This window comes from Glandiceps talaboti, chromosome 15 (assembly GCF_964340395.1).
Source record: "Glandiceps talaboti chromosome 15, keGlaTala1.1, whole genome shotgun sequence".
NCBI lineage: Eukaryota > Metazoa > Hemichordata > Enteropneusta > Spengelidae > Glandiceps > Glandiceps talaboti.
In genome coordinates, this window is record NC_135563.1 from 14,408,485 (window position 1) to 14,431,581 (window position 23,097).

Sequence of the window (23,097 nt, forward strand, 5' to 3'; positions counted from 1 at the left end):
ACCAACCAATCGACCAGCCAGCCAACAAAAAAACAAACCAACCAGGTATACGCAACAAACAATAGTTTATTCATTTATATACTGTTCTTCCGTATCTGTTTTGTGTTCTTCGAAGTGACTTACAACAATAACCGTAGCCAATAACCCACATCACATGGGACCGATTTGTCAATAGTACGATGTCTCTATGGAGGAGTTGTTCTTTTTATGTGCCACGTTTTCCTCCGGATCAGCGCAATGCGTTGAGAAAGTTACCATGCTGTTACTTTTATCAGCCCGGAAAATCATATGTAAGTTGATATCGAGTGTACTAAAGGCATGCGTGTACTTTTCAATACCTTTTAGTATTGATATAAAAGAATGGATCCACATGCTCTCCGATCAATTTGAATTTTTAACTTTGGTGAACTCGCCCTGGACTCAACATGGAAAGCAGAAGTGACCGGAACAGTTTGTATTGAACTTGATTGAGTACATGGTCAACGCAAAAATACTAAATTAATTCTTTTGAAATGTTTAATACACATTATTATAGGACTATAAGCGCGTGACTAATTCTGCTAATTTACTCAAAATTACTACAGAAAATAGAATTGTCGAGCTAAAAACTAAGCTGCTTCGTGAATAGTAATGCATGAAATACATCAACTGTGACATTAATATAGCAAGTATTAGGGATACAAATACAGATGGCAGTGTAAGTAATAACTATAACAGTACCATCGTCAGCACCGACATACACTATTGTTTACCCTATCAATAATGATGTAGTTGATTTGTTTTCTTACCTCAGCGGCGTCTAAAGTGTTTGATGGTACCAATTTAGTGTTTTAAAAACCAAGCCAGTCCCGGACAAATTTCACAACATACAGGCGCAATCCTCTCCAAAAACTGTACCTAATGCAAAACTCGCCAGTTATGCTATCAGAACCGCATTGGTCGGCCAATAGAACTACGTACAACACAAACAGTTTTGTACTTATTGGAGAACATATTCGTTGAATCAGATGCTGTTGTTACAATAGGTAAACATACAGACAAATATGTATACCTAACTAGAACCATCTTGACAATATCGGATTCTTGATTGACATTTGAGTTAAAACGATAACAATATCCGATCCGGCTGGCATACTCAATTATGGCAATAAACAGATCGCAGACAATCAGAGGATTTGATATAATCGAACCAATATTTAAAGAATATTTAAAGACAGCTTATTCAAGAATTCGTCCGTTCAATGGTATATGTATGTCGACGGTATAATACACTTCAGTTCAACCCAAATAGAAAACACTTAAAAGTTACAAGACAATAATCATAGCATGATGGCTTCATGCATTCATATGGCATTAACCCGCGCCCTCAACGATTTATTATTGTTAAATGCCCGATAATGACGTCATCATAGAGAAACTCTAAGATGGCTGCCATAGATGTCCTTTGTTGTTATTTGTGAAAATCCGGACTTCACCGTCCAGTGTTTGTACCGTTCAATCGACCAGTTCGATGTGAAACTGTACAAAGATATGCAACCACCTAAGAAGACAGACTTTAGATAGCACTTATCACTTGCGGACCAGCCGATTTCAAGAGATTTGTGGCGACAGTGGTGATCGGAGAGCTGCAATCAGCTGGAACGCTACACGGTACGGTTGGTGACAAGGCCAGGCTTTGATATTTACATGAACAGAATTATTTGCCAACGAAAATATTGCCCTTTGAATGACCTGATGAACAAACGAAGTCGTCAAAAGGAAGTACTCAAAACCACAGATATTGCATAAACCATTTTACGTTAACAGTATACGACGGAGAGTGGGCTTATGAAGCAAAAGTAGCGATAATAGTTTGCAGTCACATCTGTGGAAACGACTGTACTCGGTTGGGTATTTGTTGACTCCCTAGACGAGGAGGGACGGTGTTGCATTCTGACCGTCTCCGACATGAGCGACTCGAAGAAATGGCAATGCGAATATTGCACCTTTATGAACTGGCCCGCTGCCATGAAGTGTACTCTATGTCGGGCACCGAAACCACTACACATTATACCCCCGGAGTCCAGACGAGCAGATAGTGGCCCATCCTCCCCACTAATTTGCGCCGAAGCGTCCGAAAACGAAAACAACAAACCAACAATGGCAAAATGGTCCTGCAAGACGTGTACATTTTTGAACTGGCCCAAAGCTACTAGGTGTATGCAGTGTTATACACCCAAAGGTGGGACAATTATTGTGAACGAAAGTGGCAGTCCTCGTACAACTACAAGTTCAAAGAGACAACCGCCCATTTCGCCTGATTGTGATAAAAATAAAGCCAGGGTCCTGAAATGGACTTGTGCTGCATGCACTTATGATAATTGGCCAAAGGCTAAGAAGTGTGTGCTGTGCCATGCTTTAAGAGACCGCGATAGGACAAGAACTGATGAACAACCAAGTACCTCAGGTGAAAACGATGACAATAACCGTACAAATACAGGGAACGGAACAACCAGGATATCCCCAACGTTACCAAGTCCTGTTGGTGCTAGTGGTGTACAAACCATAGAATTAGCTACTGCAGCTGGGACAGCTTCAGCCAGCAGCAGCAGCACTACTAGTAGTAGTTGTAGTAGTAGCAATTATGAGGAAGAGAAAGAACAACGTAGGTTAAAACAGTTACGAAGAAGAATGCGTAACTCAGATTGGTTATTTTTGAATGCTTGTATCGGAGTTGTAGAGAATGATACGCAAGCGATCGAGGCTTATCTATCATCGGGTGGTGACCCAGCTCGTCAACTTACCCAGGATGAGGTGTCACTTCTAAATAGATCTAGTGCGTTTGATACAGGATTTACACTTGTACACCTGGCGATACGATTCCAGAAAGAAGACCTATTGGCTGTGTTATTAACCCCAGATGTTGCTAGTCACGCGTTGAAGAGAATGCCATGTCATGTTAGCCTAGATCTTGCTGCTGATATCCGTAGAGACATTGCCAGATCTCTAAGACAAAGGAAAGGAGATTTCCCCTGTTATTTTATGACTGACAATGTCACATTTGCTCTTCCAGTAGGTAAGTGAAAAATATGCATCAACATGAAATAACTTTCCATGAAAAAGTTTTAATGTCTTGTCATCATTCTCAAAAAATGAAGTTTTGATGGGGTTTTCTGTCTATATGAAGTCAGAAATAGTGTAACTCAATAAAAGTGATTATATGCCACTTATATGTCACTTTCCATTGTGTGGGAAAGCTAGGGAGTCTTCTGTGTTTATTTTAACAGCTTATGCCCACAACAGATTATCCCCATACAATGGAAACATTACACTAAGCACACAAAGACTCCCTATATCAGTGTACAAACACAAACACACATAGTGCGATCAATGCCAAGAGGTACTGATTTTTGGACTTGGCCACTGAGCGAGAAATTTGCTACCATTGCGATACAAATAGCTCAACAAGAACACGTCAGATCAAAAAACAGAAAACAATTTTGGAAAGAGCCCAAAAAAAGGAAAGGAAACCATTTCACCAAATGAGGCACTATAACCTTAAACTTAAAGTAATTTTCTTTCAGAACACAAAATTGATAATTGTTACTTGAAATTTTTGACGAATGGCCAGGAGTGTGTACTTTGAGCAATAGGGGATTTAAACCATGTGCCTCTTAATGTAAATGCCAAATCATGTTACTGGCAGTTCTGTCTTCTCCAGAATGAAATGTAAACAACATTCTTGTCACCTTAAATTTAAACTAAAGGTCTAGTCAGACAATTTCTGCCTTTAGGAGATTTGTAGTGATTACTTTTATCAACTTGTGTATGATTTTTGGTTTAAATATAGCACCATGGTACATTATTCGGCTTTGAAATCTTGTAAAGATGTCATATTGCACTGGGCATGTGTTCAGCCATTTTGGGAATTCCCCTGTAAGGGTGGAAAACCTATGGTGATGACATCACATACCACAAATACATACTTTACATGTATTTGTCCTATACGTACTAATACCACTCCAACGTTTTATTTTTTTAAATCAGAAATTGAAGATTTCCCATCATCAGTACGTAATCAGTTATTTGATGAAAGTCTTGATAGAGACGTACAGAAAGGTAAGTTTTTGTTTCTATGGAAATGTGTGCATTTTCAGTTTACTGTTTAATTTACATTTATATTTCAACAGAATGGCTATGTTAAAATTCTGAAGACGGTGAATAGACTTTCACCCCCCACCCCCCAAATCATAAGACATATTTTTGTATTATTGATACATTTGTATAAGAATCGAGATTATGCTCCAGTATTTTAAAACTAAATCAGATATACTAAATCTAGATATTGAGTTCAGATTATGTCAATACTTTGCCATACTGCTGCATTTGAAGTCAAATGCATATCCTTGTACTATTGAATGACAATATTCATGTTACTAGAAGTAAAGTAATCAACATTAACAGGAAATAATTTGTAATTGTACAAGGATATGAGTATTAAGGTGTGAGCGTTTGACTTCAAATGCAGAAGTATGGCAAAATATTGACATAATCAGAACTCTACATCTAGATTAAGGATATCTGATTTATCTTTTATATCCAGGATTATAATCCAGATTCTGATATGAATAATACAAAAATATGTCTTGTGGAGGGGGGGGGGGGGGTTCGAAAGTCTGTTTAACATCTTCAGAATTTTAACATAGCCACTCTCTTAGGGGCGACGTCAAAAGATCGATGTTTACAAAAAAACTTAATTGCTTTAGTTTGGGGGTGGGGGGGTTTTGGCCAAAATAATTTCTCAACCGTCAAAAACGATTTAACGCCATACTTGGCAAATTTAGTACGATTTCAAGGCTGCTTTTACCTAAAACACTGCGTACAGTCGGTCCGATTTATCAGCGGTACGCGGTTCAGCTTTCAAATTTGCTGCAAATAGGTATTTGGGAACGAGGTGGGTATCCAGAGTGTGCGTACGCACATTTCATCAGTTGGCGTCGTCGAGACACGAATTCGCGAAGGGTTCGTACAATTTTCTGGTCCATATATGTTCTCCTCACACAATTTATAAATGCCCTTCGAACGACTTTCAGAAACTAACAAACAAGATTTGGGAGTTAAATATCAAAAACAACAGGGCAAATCCCGGGCCGGTGTACAGGAAAGCGCAACGAAGTTGTGGCATGCAAAAATGACCGACGGTCATTAGCCGAGTTCATGTCCCAGGACTCGGAGGTCGAGTCGAAACAATCTATTTTGAAATACGTTAAAAAATATGTTTGAAAGTTAACGAAGTCACAGTGGGTACGTGATCAGAGCCGATCGTTCAATCGTAGTGGTAAATTTTAAAGGACCTTCACGATAATTGATTTCAATAGACTATGTGGAGAGGACGTTGCCAAAAATCCACCTACGCGAAGGTTCTATTAAAGTTAGGCCATAAGTTATAACGTGAAACTAATACGAATGTAAATCCGGAAATTACCGATGAGATGTCATGTTTGATGTGACCTCTCAACTTGGACTAAATTGTCGCAGATAGCGTGGTATTGCGAATGTTTATTTCTACACTCGCAACAAGTTGATCGTTCGACTGATGTTGATTCAATCCTTCGTGAAAATCAAAAGTTCGATCGCCTGAAATAATTATTCAGCAATAGTTTAGCAATTTCAAACAGATTTATAGATGTTTGTAGATGATAGTTGGAACATGCATGTGAAAGCCGTGGCCGCCACGTCAACGTGTTCATCACTGTCGTGATGCGAGGTCACAGTCAAAATCAACGGAAACGTGCGAATATATACGAATATACGACTCGACAGAAACAACTTGAAGGCTAAAAAGCATGAGAGCTGGTAAATACAATTTCTAGTTGAAACTATGTTTTGCAGAGACAGTTAAATGTTTTACAGTTTGAATTGCAATGTTACTACATATAGTTCTTTACTCCAGTGAAAATGGTTACTTCATCCGATCTAATCTTTGGAATGGCCTTAAATGGGAAGTGGTATCCTGCTGTTTGCAAAACATCTTGTCAAGTTGTATGAATCAAATCTATCTGTACAATCAATTTAGTCGAACTAGTTAACAAAGGCGATCCGGCCCGGTATTTTTCAGGTAAACAAAAATCATCCGATCAAAGTGTTGCTGATGAGCCTACACCCAGTCACGAAATGTCTCCCATTTCAAAAAAGAAAGTGAAACCAGACATACCAGTATTAGTAATCATTGTGACTTGACGTGTAAATTCAGTGTTGTTGTGTTCTGTTGGTTTTCAATAAAAGTATTTTTCTGAGTTAAAATGGTTTTCTATTTTATTTATAATTCAGTATTATATTGGTACGTTGTTTGAAAGTGGAAGTATACAGTAGGAGTCTGAAACGATTTTCAATTTTAGGTCAGTTAAGTTAGATGGGGGGGTGGGGGGGTCTGGGACCTAACTTAAGCAATTAAGTTAGATATATTATATTGAACTTTTGATGTTGCCCCTTAGTATTGAAGTACAAATGTGAAAAATTCTGTCCTCAAACATTTCATGACATCTATAGGCATAACAGTATTCATACACGGAGGTCAGTGTTTTACAGTGTGCTTGCAGTATTCTCTACGGCAGTAATTTCACAAGTATAGTGAGTGAAAGTGCAGTAGAAAACACTGCAAGCATGAGTGCAAATACCCCTGAGTACCCACACTGGCACTCACGTGTTACATTCATGTACGTTTATCTGAAACAAAAAAAATTCGTAAAAATGACACTATGCGCTCACATGCTTTTGTGTAGAATGAACAGCCATGCCATCATTTGCATATCATTTGCATGTAGTTTTGCAATAATGTTTTCGGTATTGCATTGCAGTGCCAATGACCACTAGCATAGGCACGCACCAGTGCAAGTAACATCAGGTACATACACATGTATGTGCCAATATTATGTGTTCTTATCCTTTTCGAGATACTGTCATACTTTATGTAGGTTACACAGTATCCTTTCCATGAATGACTTCTGATGGAATGCACCTCTGGGACACATTTCCCTGAAAATGAAAGTTCTCCAAATCTCTCCAAAATTTTGCCCTGTGAAATCTTGTTCTTTGTCCTTTTGATATAATAAAAGAAATTTTGGAGTCCACTCTATTGTTAGAAGAAAATTGACAAACTTGTATTTTCCCATAGAGTTCGGCGGCCATATTGGATTTTAAAATTTTGGTGACATTTTGACCTCTATTTCAAAAAGTTGTACGGTGACCCTAGATTTGGTTTATTGATTTTAACTGAGAATGGATTGGAGTTTTTTTTTAAGTAAGAAACAGCAAAAGTTTAGAGTTTAATTTTTGAGGTGTATTCTACCTTAATTACAACTCAAATCGATATGTAGGAAGGTTTGAAGCCTTATACTGTCATTTTAATATATCAATGCCATATTCTGAAATATATGAAACTCAGGAGAGTAATCTCCCTTCCCAAACTGGTACATGGTAGATCTCTTGGAGATGAAAAGAGCACTCTGGGAGATCTCTTAGCTTGATTTAGTGATGAAGAACCCAACATTTCATCTTAGAATTCTTTTTTCTCATCAGCATTTCATTCAGAGATGAATCTTCATCTCTTTGTCTTCCCATTTGAGTAAATGAAAATTTTTTTTGTCAAGAATTAGTGTCCACTATGAAGTCATAATTTCATCTACTTTCTGTTTGTATCTCCTCCCATCTACTCTTTGTGTACTTTATTATTTTATTTTTGAAGATTGTTGGCATTGATCTGCTTTGAAATATGACTGTAAACTGAGTGTGTTATGGTAAATTATGCAAATGATGAAAATACTGTAAGACATCACTAATTACCAGTATGTCAGTTATCCCCATGACATTTAAATGTCCCCTGCAAAGGTGCCATCTAAGTTTTATGCATGACATTCCCTTGCTAGTAACTTCACAAGGGTGTGAATTAAAAACAGGGAAGGTTATGAAATGAAAATCCATAGTGACATATTTTGTACGACACACCATAGACACAACATTTCCATGAAAACCAATGTTTATATTATTGTGATATTCAAGGTATTTGGTACTGTAGTTTGTGAGAAAGTATAATTCTAATACGTGTACTTTACATGATCTGCAGAAATCATTCTAGATATACCTATCAATGAGCAAAGGTAGATGGTAGAGATTTTCTCAGGGTTAGAACTGTCTTTTATTGGTAACAGATATGAAGAAAACAGAATATCAGCTAGTTTTAAAAAATATAGACAGTATGTTGTATTGTAGAAATATGTGCGATATGATAACAAATTTTGTTTTCTAAATACAATGTAGGTTCATTGATTGTTTATTGAACAAAGTACAGTAGTCCTGCAAGTATAACGTAGACATTAATGAAATTAACACAACTTAAAAGTTACTATACATGTACAATGTACCAGACAGTTTAACGTAATTTACATGTAGTTATTGTTAAAGTTAGTTGACACGAAACGAGTGCAAATTTGAAGGTATTCTTGGAGTAATGAATCAATCTGTTAGGGATGATTACTCACAGGGAGACCACAGGTGGTTATGCATAATTTGCTGGACCTGGGTGACTCCAGGATAGACAGTTGACTGACGAGGAAACCCTTGTCAGATTCACAGTGATGTGAAAGTGAATGGAAGCTATTATGTGTTTTGTCTATTTGTCTGTTCACCACACCTGTCCATACATGCATCAGTTTGTCCATATACAGCCATATCTCTTGACATACAATGGTTGATTTCATTCAAACCTAATACAAAGGTGACATACTATAGAACCTGAATGCATTTACATTGTACTTTGTTTCACAATATTATCAACTTTGAATGGCAGCCATCTTTATAGTTAAAAATCACTATTCACTGTCTATTGCATTTCAGCCATTAGTCAACACATAAAATATGTAAAAAGGAATTGTGTATTCTGTGGAGACTTTTCTCTATCATTATTCAACAGCTCATATATTTAGTTTTAATAGCACATCATATAAATTTAAAATTGTATGAGTGAATTCATTCTACAGCAAATTGCAACAACGTTCATATTTTATTAACCAAACAGGGGAACAATACTTCCCCTCGTCTTTCCCAGATATGGCATGTGTAGTGACCCATCAATGACACACATGTAGTAATTTCAAGTTTTGTATTTTGTATTACCAGTATTAGGGACAGATCCACATTATTCTACAGGTGCATAAAGTATTAAAACTTCAACTGAAGGAGACAGGATTATTTTGAGAATTGATAGATACTTGGCTAGTATAGAGCTCTTCAACTGACATGTCTTAGCAAATTGAATATTTAACACATTGCCTGGCTGTGATTGCACTACACGTAGTTATGTATCAATTATTTCATGAGACTGAACGCCAAGAGAAATAGTTGCTACTGATACATTACAGTTTGAGGGGTAATATCATGCCTGTGATAGTGCCCGAATAAAGCCAGGCAATAAGGGTTTCATAACACATCATATTATTTGGCACACAAAAAGTCATGATCTTTCCATAGTCAAAGCAAATTACCGGTACAACTGCCATGCTATATGAATAGTGCCCTAAGGGAAGTAGAAAACAGATAGAGTCTGCTGTATTCAAATTAAGGTCACTACATGTATGGGTTTAAGTCTATACCACATGACACAATCTAAGCCAATCACTAACGACTGAGATACACCGTGATGTGTCAGCGGAAAGATTTACCCTGACTTCTGAGAATATATCATTTCAATTCTTTATGTTTGTACATATACATAGCTTTGATGAATTGAATGAAAAAAATCTCACTGTCTTTTATTAACCGTTCGACAAGTACATTGCACAACTTAGTAATTCTGTTGGAATGAGAAGGTTTTGCATAAAAAATTTTGGGATAGCATAATTCATGCAGTGTACATTATACATACTACATGTAGCTTTGCTTTTGCCAAGTGTACATGTACATGTATATCCAGAACATTGTTAGTCCCCGCGGACGAAGTCCGGAACGGGGACTTATGGATTGGGTTCCGTCTGTCCGTCCGTGCGTCCGTGCGTCCGTCCGTCCGTCCGTCCGCAGCCGTTTCTTGGAGATGCCTGTACCGATTTTCTTCAAACTTGGTACAGGGGCAACATGCTATGGCATACATATGCACGTCAATTTGTTTTATGATACGATCCAATATGGCCGCCTAGCAGCCATTTTGTTTGCGAATTTTCCCTGTCTAAAGCCATAACTCAGACATGCTCACACAGATCTCATTCAGAGTTGGTATTAGGACAGTGTTCTATGGCATATATGTGCATATTCATTGTTGTCATGATACGATCCAATATGGCCGCCTGGCAGCCATTTTGTTTGTGAATTTTCATGTCCAAAGCCATAACTTAGACATGCTTGAACAGATCTCATTTAAAGTTGGTATTAGGACAGTGTTCTATGACATACATGTGCATATCCATTTTCATTGTGATACAATCCAATATGGCTGTCTGGCAGCCATTTTGTTTGCAAATTTTCCATGTCCAAAGCCATAACTCAGACATGCTTGAACAGATCTCATTCGAAGTTGGTATTAGGACAGTGTTCTATGACATACATTTGCATATCCATTTTCGTCATGATACGATCCAATATGGCTGCCTGGCAGCCATTTTGTTTGTGAATTTTCCATGTCCAAAGCCATAACTCAGACATGCTTGAACAGATCTCATTCAGAGTTGGTATTAGGACAGTGTTCTATGACATACATTTGCATATCCATTTTCATATTGATATGATCCCCCATACCCGAACAATCCTTTCTTGTTGTAGGCATGTTCCATGTCCGACAAGCAGACACAACATATCTAAGTCTGTTTGATTTAGGTTCACAAGTGTTGTTGCGTGATCAGAGTAGTGCTAATTCCTTAAAACCCAATCATAGCGGGGACTATGTCATTCTCAATGGCTTGTTTAGTGTTAGTTTATCAACTATGTCAATTCTTTAGTATCTGCAATAGTATTTCATTTCACACTTCAGGGTCAAACTAGAATAAGAAGGTCAACATATTCTCACGAGCAGCACCTACAGTAATGCATGCATGGATTGGAAGTTATGGTGTCGACCAGAAGAATCAAATGATCATTCATTTCATCGCACCCCTACATTTTGTAGGTGGTAAAATTCTATTGATGGATGGTTTTTTCATCTTTTAAAACACTTTGATCAGGATTATTTCAATTATGTTCAATTATTTGACTAATTATGGTTTTAACTTTCATTAATTTTCCTTGGTTACCAAATTAACACCACATCCTTTGGCACCCAAAAAGTCATATTCTTTCTGTTGTCAAAGCAAATTGCCGATACAACTGCCAGGGTGCATGAATAGTGCCCTTGGTAAATAGTACAAAATGGTACTCACTCTATGCAAATTGAGGTCACTATGGGTTACATGTACTAGTCCATACCACATGACACAATCTAAGCCAATCGCTGAAGGCTGATACTATACAAGATACAACATTTAAATTTGTTACAACACATAATATGCAATCATATCCAACAGCAATACAAAACAGGCAGCTACATGTACATTGTACTGTCACCTAATATATCACTTTCTATGTTATTATTAGGTTTAATTTTCCATGATTACCTAACGTATTACAAAATGTAATTGTAACCTACATAGGAGATGGGTATTAAAATAAAAAGATGGTATCATTATTGAATTTGCTCTCTGAAAATATCAAAAGTGCATCATCATATCTACATATTAGTTCATCCATGTATATGACATGCATCATGCTAAAATGAATTAACGTGGGCTTATCTGCATAACAAAATATAGAAATATACATGTAGTCCATTGGATAAATGAAATGGACACAGGGCATATTGTTAAGTTGTCTTGTATTGTACTAATAGGTGATATTCCCTCTAGTATTCATTACATCTTTGTGAATGACCACTGCAGTGTTTTCTGACGTACACCAATTTTGTAATACAGAAATTGAGAACCATAATTCTTGCTCTCAAAAAAACCCACTACGATTGTGAAATGTAATCAGTGACATGTTGATGATTCAAAATAGATGCACCCGTAATTTGAAAAACTGAACCTAATATAAATATCATAGAAAGTGACATATTAGGTGACAATAGCTGCCTATTTTGTATTTCTGTTCCATATGATTGCATATTACATGTTCTTTCAAATTTTAATGTCATACCTCAATTTTCATCTTGTATATTAATTATCAGATGAGAGTATTGAGGACATTTGCTGGGCAAATGAAGTGTGTATTGCCCACTGGTGATATATATCTGAAAATAAACACGTAGAGATGAAGCTTTTTTCCCTGCAGTTTTATTTCATTATTTTATCATTAATATTGTTAAAGGAATAACAAATTATTAAAAAGAAAATTCTGACAATGATATCCGATGTTTGGTATTGAGGAAAATTTCAGTTTTAAATGTCAAATGTTTTTGAGTAATGTTGTGTTGGTGGATAACACCAGAACAGAGGTCTGAGGCGATTTTACTCCATAATAATAATACATTGCCAGACGCTACCAGTACTACCTTCAACTTTAATAACTGCACCATTGTCAGTGAAAGAAAAGAAATGCCATCATTCAAATATGCATTTAGGAAAATAATATCAGCACATTTACTTTGCCAATTTTCGCATCTATATCATGCTTCAGTGTAAAAATTGAGTCTCAAAAGCAAAATTAGAGTAATATTTATCAAATAACTTTAATACCATACATGTACATGTATTGATCTCTTGGGTTCCATATTGGATATTTAAATAAAAATTGATTATTTTTACATACTAGTATATTTGATTAACTTGTACATAACATCTAATTCAGAGAAATGTTCATACAGAGAAAGAAATACATGTCCATTTATAAGACGAAAAAGGAAAATATATTTGGATCTTTACATTTTGTATATACTGTATGTAGATACATCAAACCATGATTAATAATAATGTACATTGTAAACAAATGTAAGCAGTCGGGAATAGGAACCAAAGTGGAAATTATAGCAGCTCAATGAAAACAGTACACATGTATGTTTTTGGTGAAAATTGGTCCAAATAGGGGATTTGTGTGTGTGTGTTTTAGTGATCTTTTAGTGAATAACTCAACATTGTATGTGGTACATGTAGTGCGAGCTTTAGAATAGGATAGAATCACAACTGCCACAACATCTGTAAAATGCGATAATTGACAACAGTAATTCCAAATAATGGTGCCACCATATTGATATCTGCATGCAGCCATACTGAAATCAGACTTACTGTGTTTTCTGTAATAGAAATGACACTGGAAAATAAGAATATTAATGTCATAAATCTTCTGTTTGAAGCATGTTTCTACATGCAGTATTATCACATTGTTGTACTTGAACTTAAAGGTAGTCTCAAGTCAAGGACACCATACAACAAATAGTTTCACGGTTTTGTTGTTGTTTTATTCCAATGTGTGACTGGAAAGGAATCTGAACAATAGTGTCTGTGTGTCTGTATTAAATTCATTCCTGTAAGAATTCAAAGTGCAGTACTGTTGAAATTCAGTAGTGTGTATACAGGTCGGGTCCGTAACACTGCAACAATTTTTGTTTCACCTGTCATAGAGCATAGCAGCCCATTAAAGATGTCGTGAATGATTGAAACTGTTTGAACTTTCTGTAATGAAATCTACTCTCAAAGAAATGAAAACATGAAATTAAGAGACAGATTGCATTATGATACACCGTTAAACCAGTGATGTATGATACCTGTGTGTATCACACACCTAAAACATATGGTCAGAATGTGTACCGTATGGGTAATTGATATGTGCCAGCAGGTCTCTCTACCCATAAATCTCAATGTAGATGTCATCTACAGACATTTAATTGTTATTTCACTGGCCTTCAATTTATACAGCATACATGTAGAAATACTTCATCAAACCATGGTATATATTAAAATTAACCCAGGTTGAAATTTAACTCATTAACATGTTTAGGTACACTCAGATTGCAATGTTGTTAGTTTCACACTGACTTGACATATGACATTCTTATCACCCAAAATAGAAAATCATATAAACCTGCATGTATGTGATAATGTTGTACTAACTGTATCATATATAGATCATGTACAGTTGAAAAGTTCAAATCACGGCTTGATTCCCTTCAGAATTGAAGAGGAAAAATCATGAAATTAAAAACCAGAATATGTCTGTCTGTCTGTCTGTCTGTCTGTCTGTCTGTCTGTCTGTCTGTCTCTGTCTGTCTGTCTGCCAGTCTGTCTGTATTGTGTGTGTATGTGTGTGTATGTATGTATGTATGTATGTATGTATGTATGTATGTATGTATGTATGTATGTCTGTCTGTCTGTATATGTATGTATGTATGTATGTATGTATGTATGTATGTATGTATGTCTTTCTGTCCGCCTGCCTGTGTCTGTTTGTCTGTCTGTCTGTCTATCTACATTCTGTATCTATCTGTCTGTCTGTCTGTCTGTCTGTCTGTCTGTCTGTCTGTCTGTCTGGCTGGCTGGCTGGCTGTCTGTCTGGCTGGCTGTCTGTCTGTCTATGGTGCACAATTATGATGGTATGAAGGTATTTATAATATACATGTATGTGTATATACATGTACTGACATAGACATGTGTTTAATATATTTATATATATACAAAATGTATGTCTGTTTGCATGTATATAATTATAAAAATGAAATACATGATAGACCCCTTCATGATGACATGTCAATTGAGTGAACAACGACAAAAGGAAACTAGTGTTCATTGATTGCTGATTAGATTTCAATCAAGTCAGTTCTGATTTAAAAGAGACATATTTCACTATAACAACAAACTGTTAGGAATTCCTATGATATGCTCTCTAGAAATACTTAACATGCCAGATTGGGAAAGGAGGTCAGTTACTGTTGCCCCTGGCGATGTGCATTTGGAGACAAGTAATGATGTATGCATTCTGTGCTTCCTTCAATGCCATTGATTATAATGTCTCCAAAGTATTAATTTCTAAAAAATTGAATTTATCATGAAGCCATGAAAATTATATATTTGTCCAATTTGTAATTGTTGTTTTTAAGTTTTTAAGATATTGATTTTGATGAACATGACCATATACATGGTCATCAACCTAATCTTTAATTTGATGACACTGTGATGTACTGTACTAAGTCCCGTTTCTGCAAGCCACTTTCCTGTCTAAATCGCATTTACAGATTCTTAATTTCCTGTATCTTTGTATAATATATCACTCTAATTATACACATAGTGTGCTAGAATCAGAGAAACTATTTAGATATTATACCATGCACAAGCCAAGTTATTGTCTTTGAACAAAAAATATGGATTACACACCCTGGTTGTTCTGAGTCACGACATATTGTGCCTTCTCATATTATTAGTTAAAATGTTCCAATTAGCCATTATTTACGTTCCCGATTTTTCATAAATTATGCTTGAGGAGGTATAATTATATTATTCCCAAATATTTTAAGGCAAGGAAACACTCATGACTACATGTAGTAGTAACATAACTTTATGTAAGTTTATGAGTATTTTCCGACAATTTGGAACATTTTGACTCGTATTTCAAGCACCGCAGCACAGACACAGACACAGGTCGTCATGATGTAGAACAATCTGGGTATATAATCCCTATTTCCTGTTCAAAGACAAGCATGTGCTCTAGGTATAATGTATATTGAAGAGGTTATATAGACATGTACATTTAGAAGAAATTTTCACCAAAATTGAGTCTTCTAGTATATAATGTATGTTCTCGTTGAGAAGGAGAAAACAAATGTACACGTATGTACATCATATTTAAATTTGTATCTTGAATGGTTGAAAATATTATGATCACATGGCATCATTATATATGTACATGTATAGCACTAGTAACTTGATGATATTTCAAATATAATGATAAAATATTTATTTTGGATATCTGTACCCATATACATCTTATATGTAACCAAATACCCAGAAAATCACATGTAGAAATACATGTCTCAAGGTGAACAAACTCTTGCCCTTTGATCGACAAATTGTTTGACATACAAATAGAACGTACACAATATTTTCCAAGTATCACATAACATCATAATACATTAGTACAATTGAAATAGAATATCGGTTTTGATACATTTAGTATGATAGTTTTACAATTGTGTAATATGGTATTTTTTTACAAATGTATGTCGTGAAAGACATTATCGTATCGGGCATGGCATCAAGTTTGATTTGTTTAGTATGTGACAGGTTTATATTTGATATGATATTGAAAACGAAGTATTAGTTGAACTAAAAATATCAGATACTAGTACTATATTTAATCTGCAAAAAAATGTAACCTTTGATGTCAGTGCCTGGAGCAATATGGACGTGTAGCCTTCTGTGCTCACAGCAGATGTTGCTAAAGCAAATTAATGTTATGGAACATACAAATGTAGATGAATAGGCCTCACAGGCTACTACAAAATACCAAGGATTGGCTTGTGCAGGAGTTTGTATTTCTGTTTACATGTCCTTTTTATGAAATGCAACTTTAAAAGCAATGGTGATTTGAAATACATACAATTTGTATTATTGATTGGCAAAAATTTATGATTTGTAATGATAATATACATGTAACTTATAAGATGTTCTTAATGGAAACTTATCCATGACCTTTTGGCTCCTATAGTATTAGAAGGAGCTTTGGGAATTTCTGTCTGTCCAGCTGTCCTTCCAAGTTCCAGCTCTTTTCAGAGGGAGCATAAGGAATTTTTGTCCATTTGTCCGGCTCCTACATGTATCAGTTGGAGCTTAACTTTCTGTCCATCTGTCCATCCTTCTGGCTGGTATCAGATGGAATCCTGTCCATTCATCCATCCATCCATCTATCTGTGCCTCCTTCTATCTGTCCAACCATCTGTCTGTTTGTCTGTTTATACCAACAGTATATTTAAGTTACTGATGCATTGCAGACATATTTATTAACATGAAATTAATATTTGTCTCCAGAACTTGAACAAGAATCACCTATTATCAACTGGAGTTTGGAACTGACAGAAAGACTAGGAAGTCGGATGTTTGCATTATGGAATAGAACAGCTGGAGATTGTTTATTAGACTCTGTTCTACAGGCTACATGGGGTGTGTTTGATAAAGAGAATACCCTAAGAAGAGCTCTGGGTGATAGTTTGAATGCTGGTGCTGCAAGGTAAGGCTATACTGATGGACAGGACTGATCACAATCAATGTAATGAATCTGAATAAATCATTGGTTCACCGATGTGCTGTCAGTCTTGTGTGTCCGAGCTTATTAATCCTCTGACTACCAGCGGTAGTTGTCTGTACACTAAAAAACTACATGTCGAGCAAAACACGATTAAAAAAAGACAATTCATGGTAATTTTCTCTGCTCTGTCAACATATATAATTATACATTCATATTTCATACAATGAACACTACCAGTACATTACATGATACATATTGTATCTACAGATTTCTATACCATGTTGATTACTTGTCTTGTATCAATACTTAATGATGTACTGTTTTCTAGATTTTATGCAAGATGGAAAGACTATGAGAGAATGCAAGCTGAGAACTTACAGTACAGTTTAGATGATGAGCAATGGCAGCAAGATTGGACCATCATGTTAAGTCTTGCTAGTCAACCTGGGGCAGCTCTAGAACAAACACATATCTTTGCTTTGGCTCATATACTAAGAAGGCCTATCATAGTGTATGGCGTCAAATTCATTAAAAGCTTCCGTGGAGAAACACTGGGTTATGCAAGATTTCAAGGTAGGATATCTAACGACGACAACAACAACAACAACAACAATAACAACAACAATAACAACACCACCACTTAGCCCCTCTATGTGTGCTGTTATTTTCTTTACTTTATTGCAGTTTTAAACTTCAGTTTGTACAAAGCACTGAGACGCATATGTAGCGTTTTCTTATAAGAAATAAAATAATAATAATAATAATGATAATAATAACAACAACAACAACAACCCCCACATATGGCTAACTACACTTCCCTTTCCATTTCAATGTCATAAATGATTTTTGAAATAAAACATTATTCCTCCCTCCATCCCTCCCTCCCTCCCTCCCTGCTGTTATAAATGGGGTTCAATATGTAATGTAAGTTAACCTTGATGGTAGACTACACACACCTGTACTTCTGTACCACATGTCCAGATATCATACTCCTGATCATTACGTTTCAGAAACTAACACTCTTCGCTTAGAGATTAGACTACATATTTGCAAATGTCAATTTCATGCTTTAGTTATTTTCACTAAATAATGAATTACGTGTACTAATAAAACTGTAAAGCTGTATTTATATTCTTATCAAGTGAATCTACACGATGATAATCACACACAATTTTGTCATCAATATTCCAAATATAGATTTATGAATATGTTAATGTGGATTTTCATTTTTAGCACAGTTACTGAACTGAAGAGTTCAGCACTGCTATATATATATGGGCATGGAGAAGTGTCTGTCTGTCTGTCTGTCAATCTGTCTGTCTGTCTGTCTGTCTGTCTGTCTGTAAATGACTTAAAGTCAAAAACCGCAGAACCAATTTCTTTAATAATTGGTGTTGATGTTACTTTGGGTGTCGAGTTTGAAATTGTTCAAATCAAAATGATCGCACCACAGGTATATGTTTTGGGTCAAACAATTTTCTGGTGATAAGGTATTGCAAATGTAATTCACAAATTACCTACATGATTAATTTTAGGTAAAGATTAAAAAACCTAACTTCTGGATATTAAACATATTTCAACCATTATCAGTGTACTGAATACACCTTTTGTAACTGATGAGATTTGCATATTCTTTCTCATAAAGGAGTGTATCTGCCGCTTCTATGGGAGTCCAGTTTCTGTTGGAAAAGTCCTGTTGCCCTTGGATACACAAGAGGACACTTCTCAGCCCTTGTTCCCATGGAGATGGATACAGATAGCAACCTTGGTGCTGGTGCATATGTGGATAGTGTAGACGATGTTCAAATTACTTACTTACCTTTGACTGACAGTGAGGGCAAACTTCTACCAGTCCATTTCATCACTGCTGCTGAGGTGAGCTCACAGAATTGTTTTCAGTCCTACTAGTTTCTAGTACAACTCGTAACACCAAAGTAAAGAGTTTTCTTATGTACCACAATCTTTTATAGCATCCATATCAAGTGTAAAAGTGTACTCTTTCATTTGCTAATTTTACCACATGAGAAAGGCCACATGCTAGGCTTGTAAATAAACCAAATGAAACAGTATACTTTTACACTTGATATGAATGCTATAAAGGAGTGTAGCACACAGAGAAAATGCTTCACTTCAGTGTTACTAGTTGTAATTTTTAGCACAAGTGAAAGACTTAATGTCTGCGTGTACAAATCAGAGGGAATTGTGGGGTATACAGCTTTATACTCTGCTGTGTATAATATTTTGGAGGGGGCTAAGTGCATCCCCTCCCCTAGTGGTCGGTCCACCAAACTGCAAACCAAACATAGATTTTATGTTGATTGATTTCAGATTGGAACAGAAGAGAGACTTCTGCATGAGTGGATGGACTGTATGGTGACAGAAGGCGGCAATTTGGTTGCTCAACAAGTAGTGAACAAGAGAAAACGACCTGAAAAAGTTAGTCAAATGTTAGATGAATGGTTAGAGAGGTATCGTAAGATGAGTCGAAGAACTTGAACGTCATCGTGTCCGAGAAGGTCAAATCGTTGGAGTGAAGGAATTTCTAGATGTTAGTTTGAGATCTGATTGGGTGAGCAATTGTTCTACTCTGTTGCCATGGATACAGATCATCAAATTTGAATTAAAGAAGACATGATGTAGCTAGAATCTGAAATTATGAAATAGAATTGGATTGTTGTGTGAATATATGATAAAAACTGTAACTGAACATTGACAGAAAATGAGAATCTATTGAACATAAAAAGGGATGGTATTTCGTAATCGGTAGCGTTACTCTAGAAAACGACAATGCTTGTGGTGGGATTTCTTGTAGGGCATTATAACACTATCCGTTTCTTGATGTGAACTATGATTGCGATGGAAATTCAAGTATTGGTTTGTAATCTATATCATCTCTTTAATGAATGCAAGAGGTTGAAATATGGCCCTGATCCATAAAACTTCTTGCAGTAACATTTGGATATTCGATGACCAATATGGGCATATTTTGCGTGTGATGTCACACCAAATATGGTCATATGTCAGAAGTGATAACTTGTTTATCTCCAAATATGGTAATGCATAATGCCATTCTTCATAACCAAATATGGACAGATTTCATGTCTGATGACATCACGTGACCAAATATGGTCAAATGTATTGCATGATGTCATATAGTAATGACCAAATTTGGGCATTTATGCAAACAAGAACATCCCACCACAGGTGTAAGATTGCCTTACTCTGCAAGTAAAGTAAAAAGGTAGTATGTAAAGGCTATTGCCTGTAGGCATAACGGTTATCCGAAATCTTGCGTTTACCTGTAGTGGAAAGTCTAGACCAAATTTACATGGCAGAACAACTTTTCTTTTTTTTCCTGAATTTAATCACACTCAGGAGTTGCTGCAGGTGGATTTGCTCATTTTCAATCTCAAATTTTGATTTATGCACTTTTCATTGTACAATCACAGACAAGGAAGACATTTTTTGATGGTCTGTTTTCAAGACATCATGCCATCCTATCAACTCTTATGAAAACTACACACAGAGAGAAAAAAAAAGCACTAAAATAAAAAATATTGAAGAAAAAAAAAGTGAAATTTTTGTAGTCACACACACTTTTATAACATTACTACTACACAAACTTACAACTTTTGGTGTTGAATTACAATTTGGTTAGAAAATGAATAAGCTTGATGCACCATGTATATTGACACCGCAGTAGCCGTAACATTTTCCTAGTTTTTTTTTGTGTTTTTGTTGATTTTTACCCACAGAAAAATACACCTAAATTTGAATGAAAAAAGTTCAACCGCTCTGGTTAGCTAAATCACCAGTTTACTAAGTGGTACTTTATATATTGACTTGATGTCCATATGTAAACAGACATTCAATCAGGTAGGGACTGGATCACTTGTTTGTCAACAAGTTGAAAGTTTGTGACAAATGTAGTTTGGTTGATTTACTTACCATTTATGCTTCAACAAGTGCAGTGACTGACTATGGATTGAAATAGACAACAAAAATGCAGTAAAAAATTCTTCAGATTACAGATACTGGGGATTGACAACATGCATGGATGTAAAGAGCACCACATAATTAAAGAAATCAATAATGTAGAGTCCATTATCTTCAGCGAAACACAATTATCATTCTAATTTTAATATTTCATAATTTTTTTTGCTACAATCTATAACCCATAAAATGCTCTGTATGTCCATCGGAACCCCCCCCCCCACCCCCCCACCCATTGATTTTTTCCAAAAAGTCAATGTCTCAACACTCCAAATAAAAGGACCTTCAAATCTAATATTTTGTTTGCTGATGCATGTTTTATATTTAACATATAGGACCATTGGCAGAAAAGTATGATCCATTGGTTATTAAGGTTGAAGTTCAAGGCTGCTGTGTTTTATGATAGTGAATATGAGTGAAAAGTCATGCATGATGTCAATACACTCACTACCATGGTAGGGTTTCCACTTACATGGCATTCTAAGTCTAAGTCAAGAAACCCGTAAAATGTTACCGGTACTTGATACATTTTGAGATACTGTTTTACCTCAAATATTTCAGTAACTTATTTAAATGTGAGCATACCAGTATCTCAGGGTAGAGTCTTACAGCATGTGTCAATAGTTATGTGTCAAGTTTGTTCAGAGTTTGAGTCGAAATCAGTAGATCAGAGGTGTGAGAAATGTGTAAATATATCAAGCAACTCAAGTCAGTGAGAAAAAAAAGCCAGTACTCAGGCCATTTCAAGTAAAAACAAAAGTGTAAACATTTCAGCAATAGAGGGCAGCATACTATTACTCTATTAGCAGCTGAGATTTAAAACAATCATGTAAGCAGGTGTTGGCTTGTGAAAGTTGAAAAGTGATTTTCTATTAGTGGAAAATGTATGTAGATAAGAAAATGTCCAAAATTTGAAAGATGTGTGTAATGCAAGTGAATAATAAAATATTATTAGATGGCTTCTGAAGATCCTGACATGGTTCTATACCTGGGGTTTGTCGCTAAGAAGTTTTGTAGTGGGTTGAACTTTGACATGTTTGGGTCTGATGTGATTGTCAATTGCAATACAGCTTGCTACACATTAGATTACCATTCAGTACTGCATACCATTTTTGAAAAAAAAAAGATATGAAAAAATGAATATAAAACATAGTAATAATAAGGGACAATGCATATAGAGATTAACAAAATGTAGTATTTTGCACCAAAAAATTATTATAATTGTTCCTGTATTTATTGGTTTTTTAAAGTTTTCAATAACAATTCTGTGTGAACTTTTGTTAATTTGTATGATAATACAATGTAGTATGTGTTGAAATATTAGCAGCGATGGATTATTCCACTTTGTAGCTCTTTATTTATAATTTACTACAGTGGAAACCAAGGTATCAGCAAACTAAGATAGACACAACTAAGAGTATTGTTGAAACATATAAAATAGACGAAAACTAGAACTGAAACTATTACTGCAACATGTTGGTATAAGCCATCAATGGATATTGATGTATTTACACTCACAGAAGGGTGGTGTCTCTGATAGCAAGTTTTTCTCAGGTGGCTGCATATTCAGCGTCTTTCAATGTTGACACTATCTTGGTTACAGGCTGATTATGTACATAACCAAAGCATCACTATCAGCCACTTGTGTACCACATGCAACAACAAGTGTTTTTTGTCTGTGTCTAGCTTAGTTGCCGATAGCTAGCTTTCCACAGTAGTATCTTCTATTCCTAGTGTGTGTGTATATAGGTATGTATTCTCATCAAACTTGATGATTATAAAGATTGTTACAAATACAGTCAATGTAATTACAAATGTATATAGGCAGTCAGCTGATCATCTTGTAATAGCGTGTACACATTTAGAAATGTGCTGGCAATG

At 35.7% G+C, this 23,097-nt stretch overlaps 2 protein-coding genes across 2 annotated transcripts in view; one reads left to right on the top strand and one right to left on the bottom strand.

Moving 5' to 3' along the window:
• LOC144446975 (deoxynucleoside triphosphate triphosphohydrolase SAMHD1-like) overlaps positions 1 to 23,097 on the bottom strand; it is a 367,634-nt gene that overhangs the window by 107,094 nt on the left and 237,443 nt on the right. The gene's annotated exons all lie outside the window — the stretch shown is intronic.
• LOC144446539 (ubiquitin thioesterase Zranb1-like) lies at positions 1,444 to 21,426 on the top strand. Its single transcript, XM_078136326.1, has 6 exons — positions 1,444 to 3,055; positions 4,027 to 4,098; positions 17,007 to 17,205; positions 17,552 to 17,796; positions 18,869 to 19,098; positions 19,552 to 21,426. Exons 1-6 carry the CDS (start codon positions 1,948 to 1,950, stop codon positions 19,717 to 19,719), a joined length of 2,022 nt encoding a protein of 673 aa, XP_077992452.1. The 5' UTR covers positions 1,444 to 1,947; the 3' UTR covers positions 19,720 to 21,426.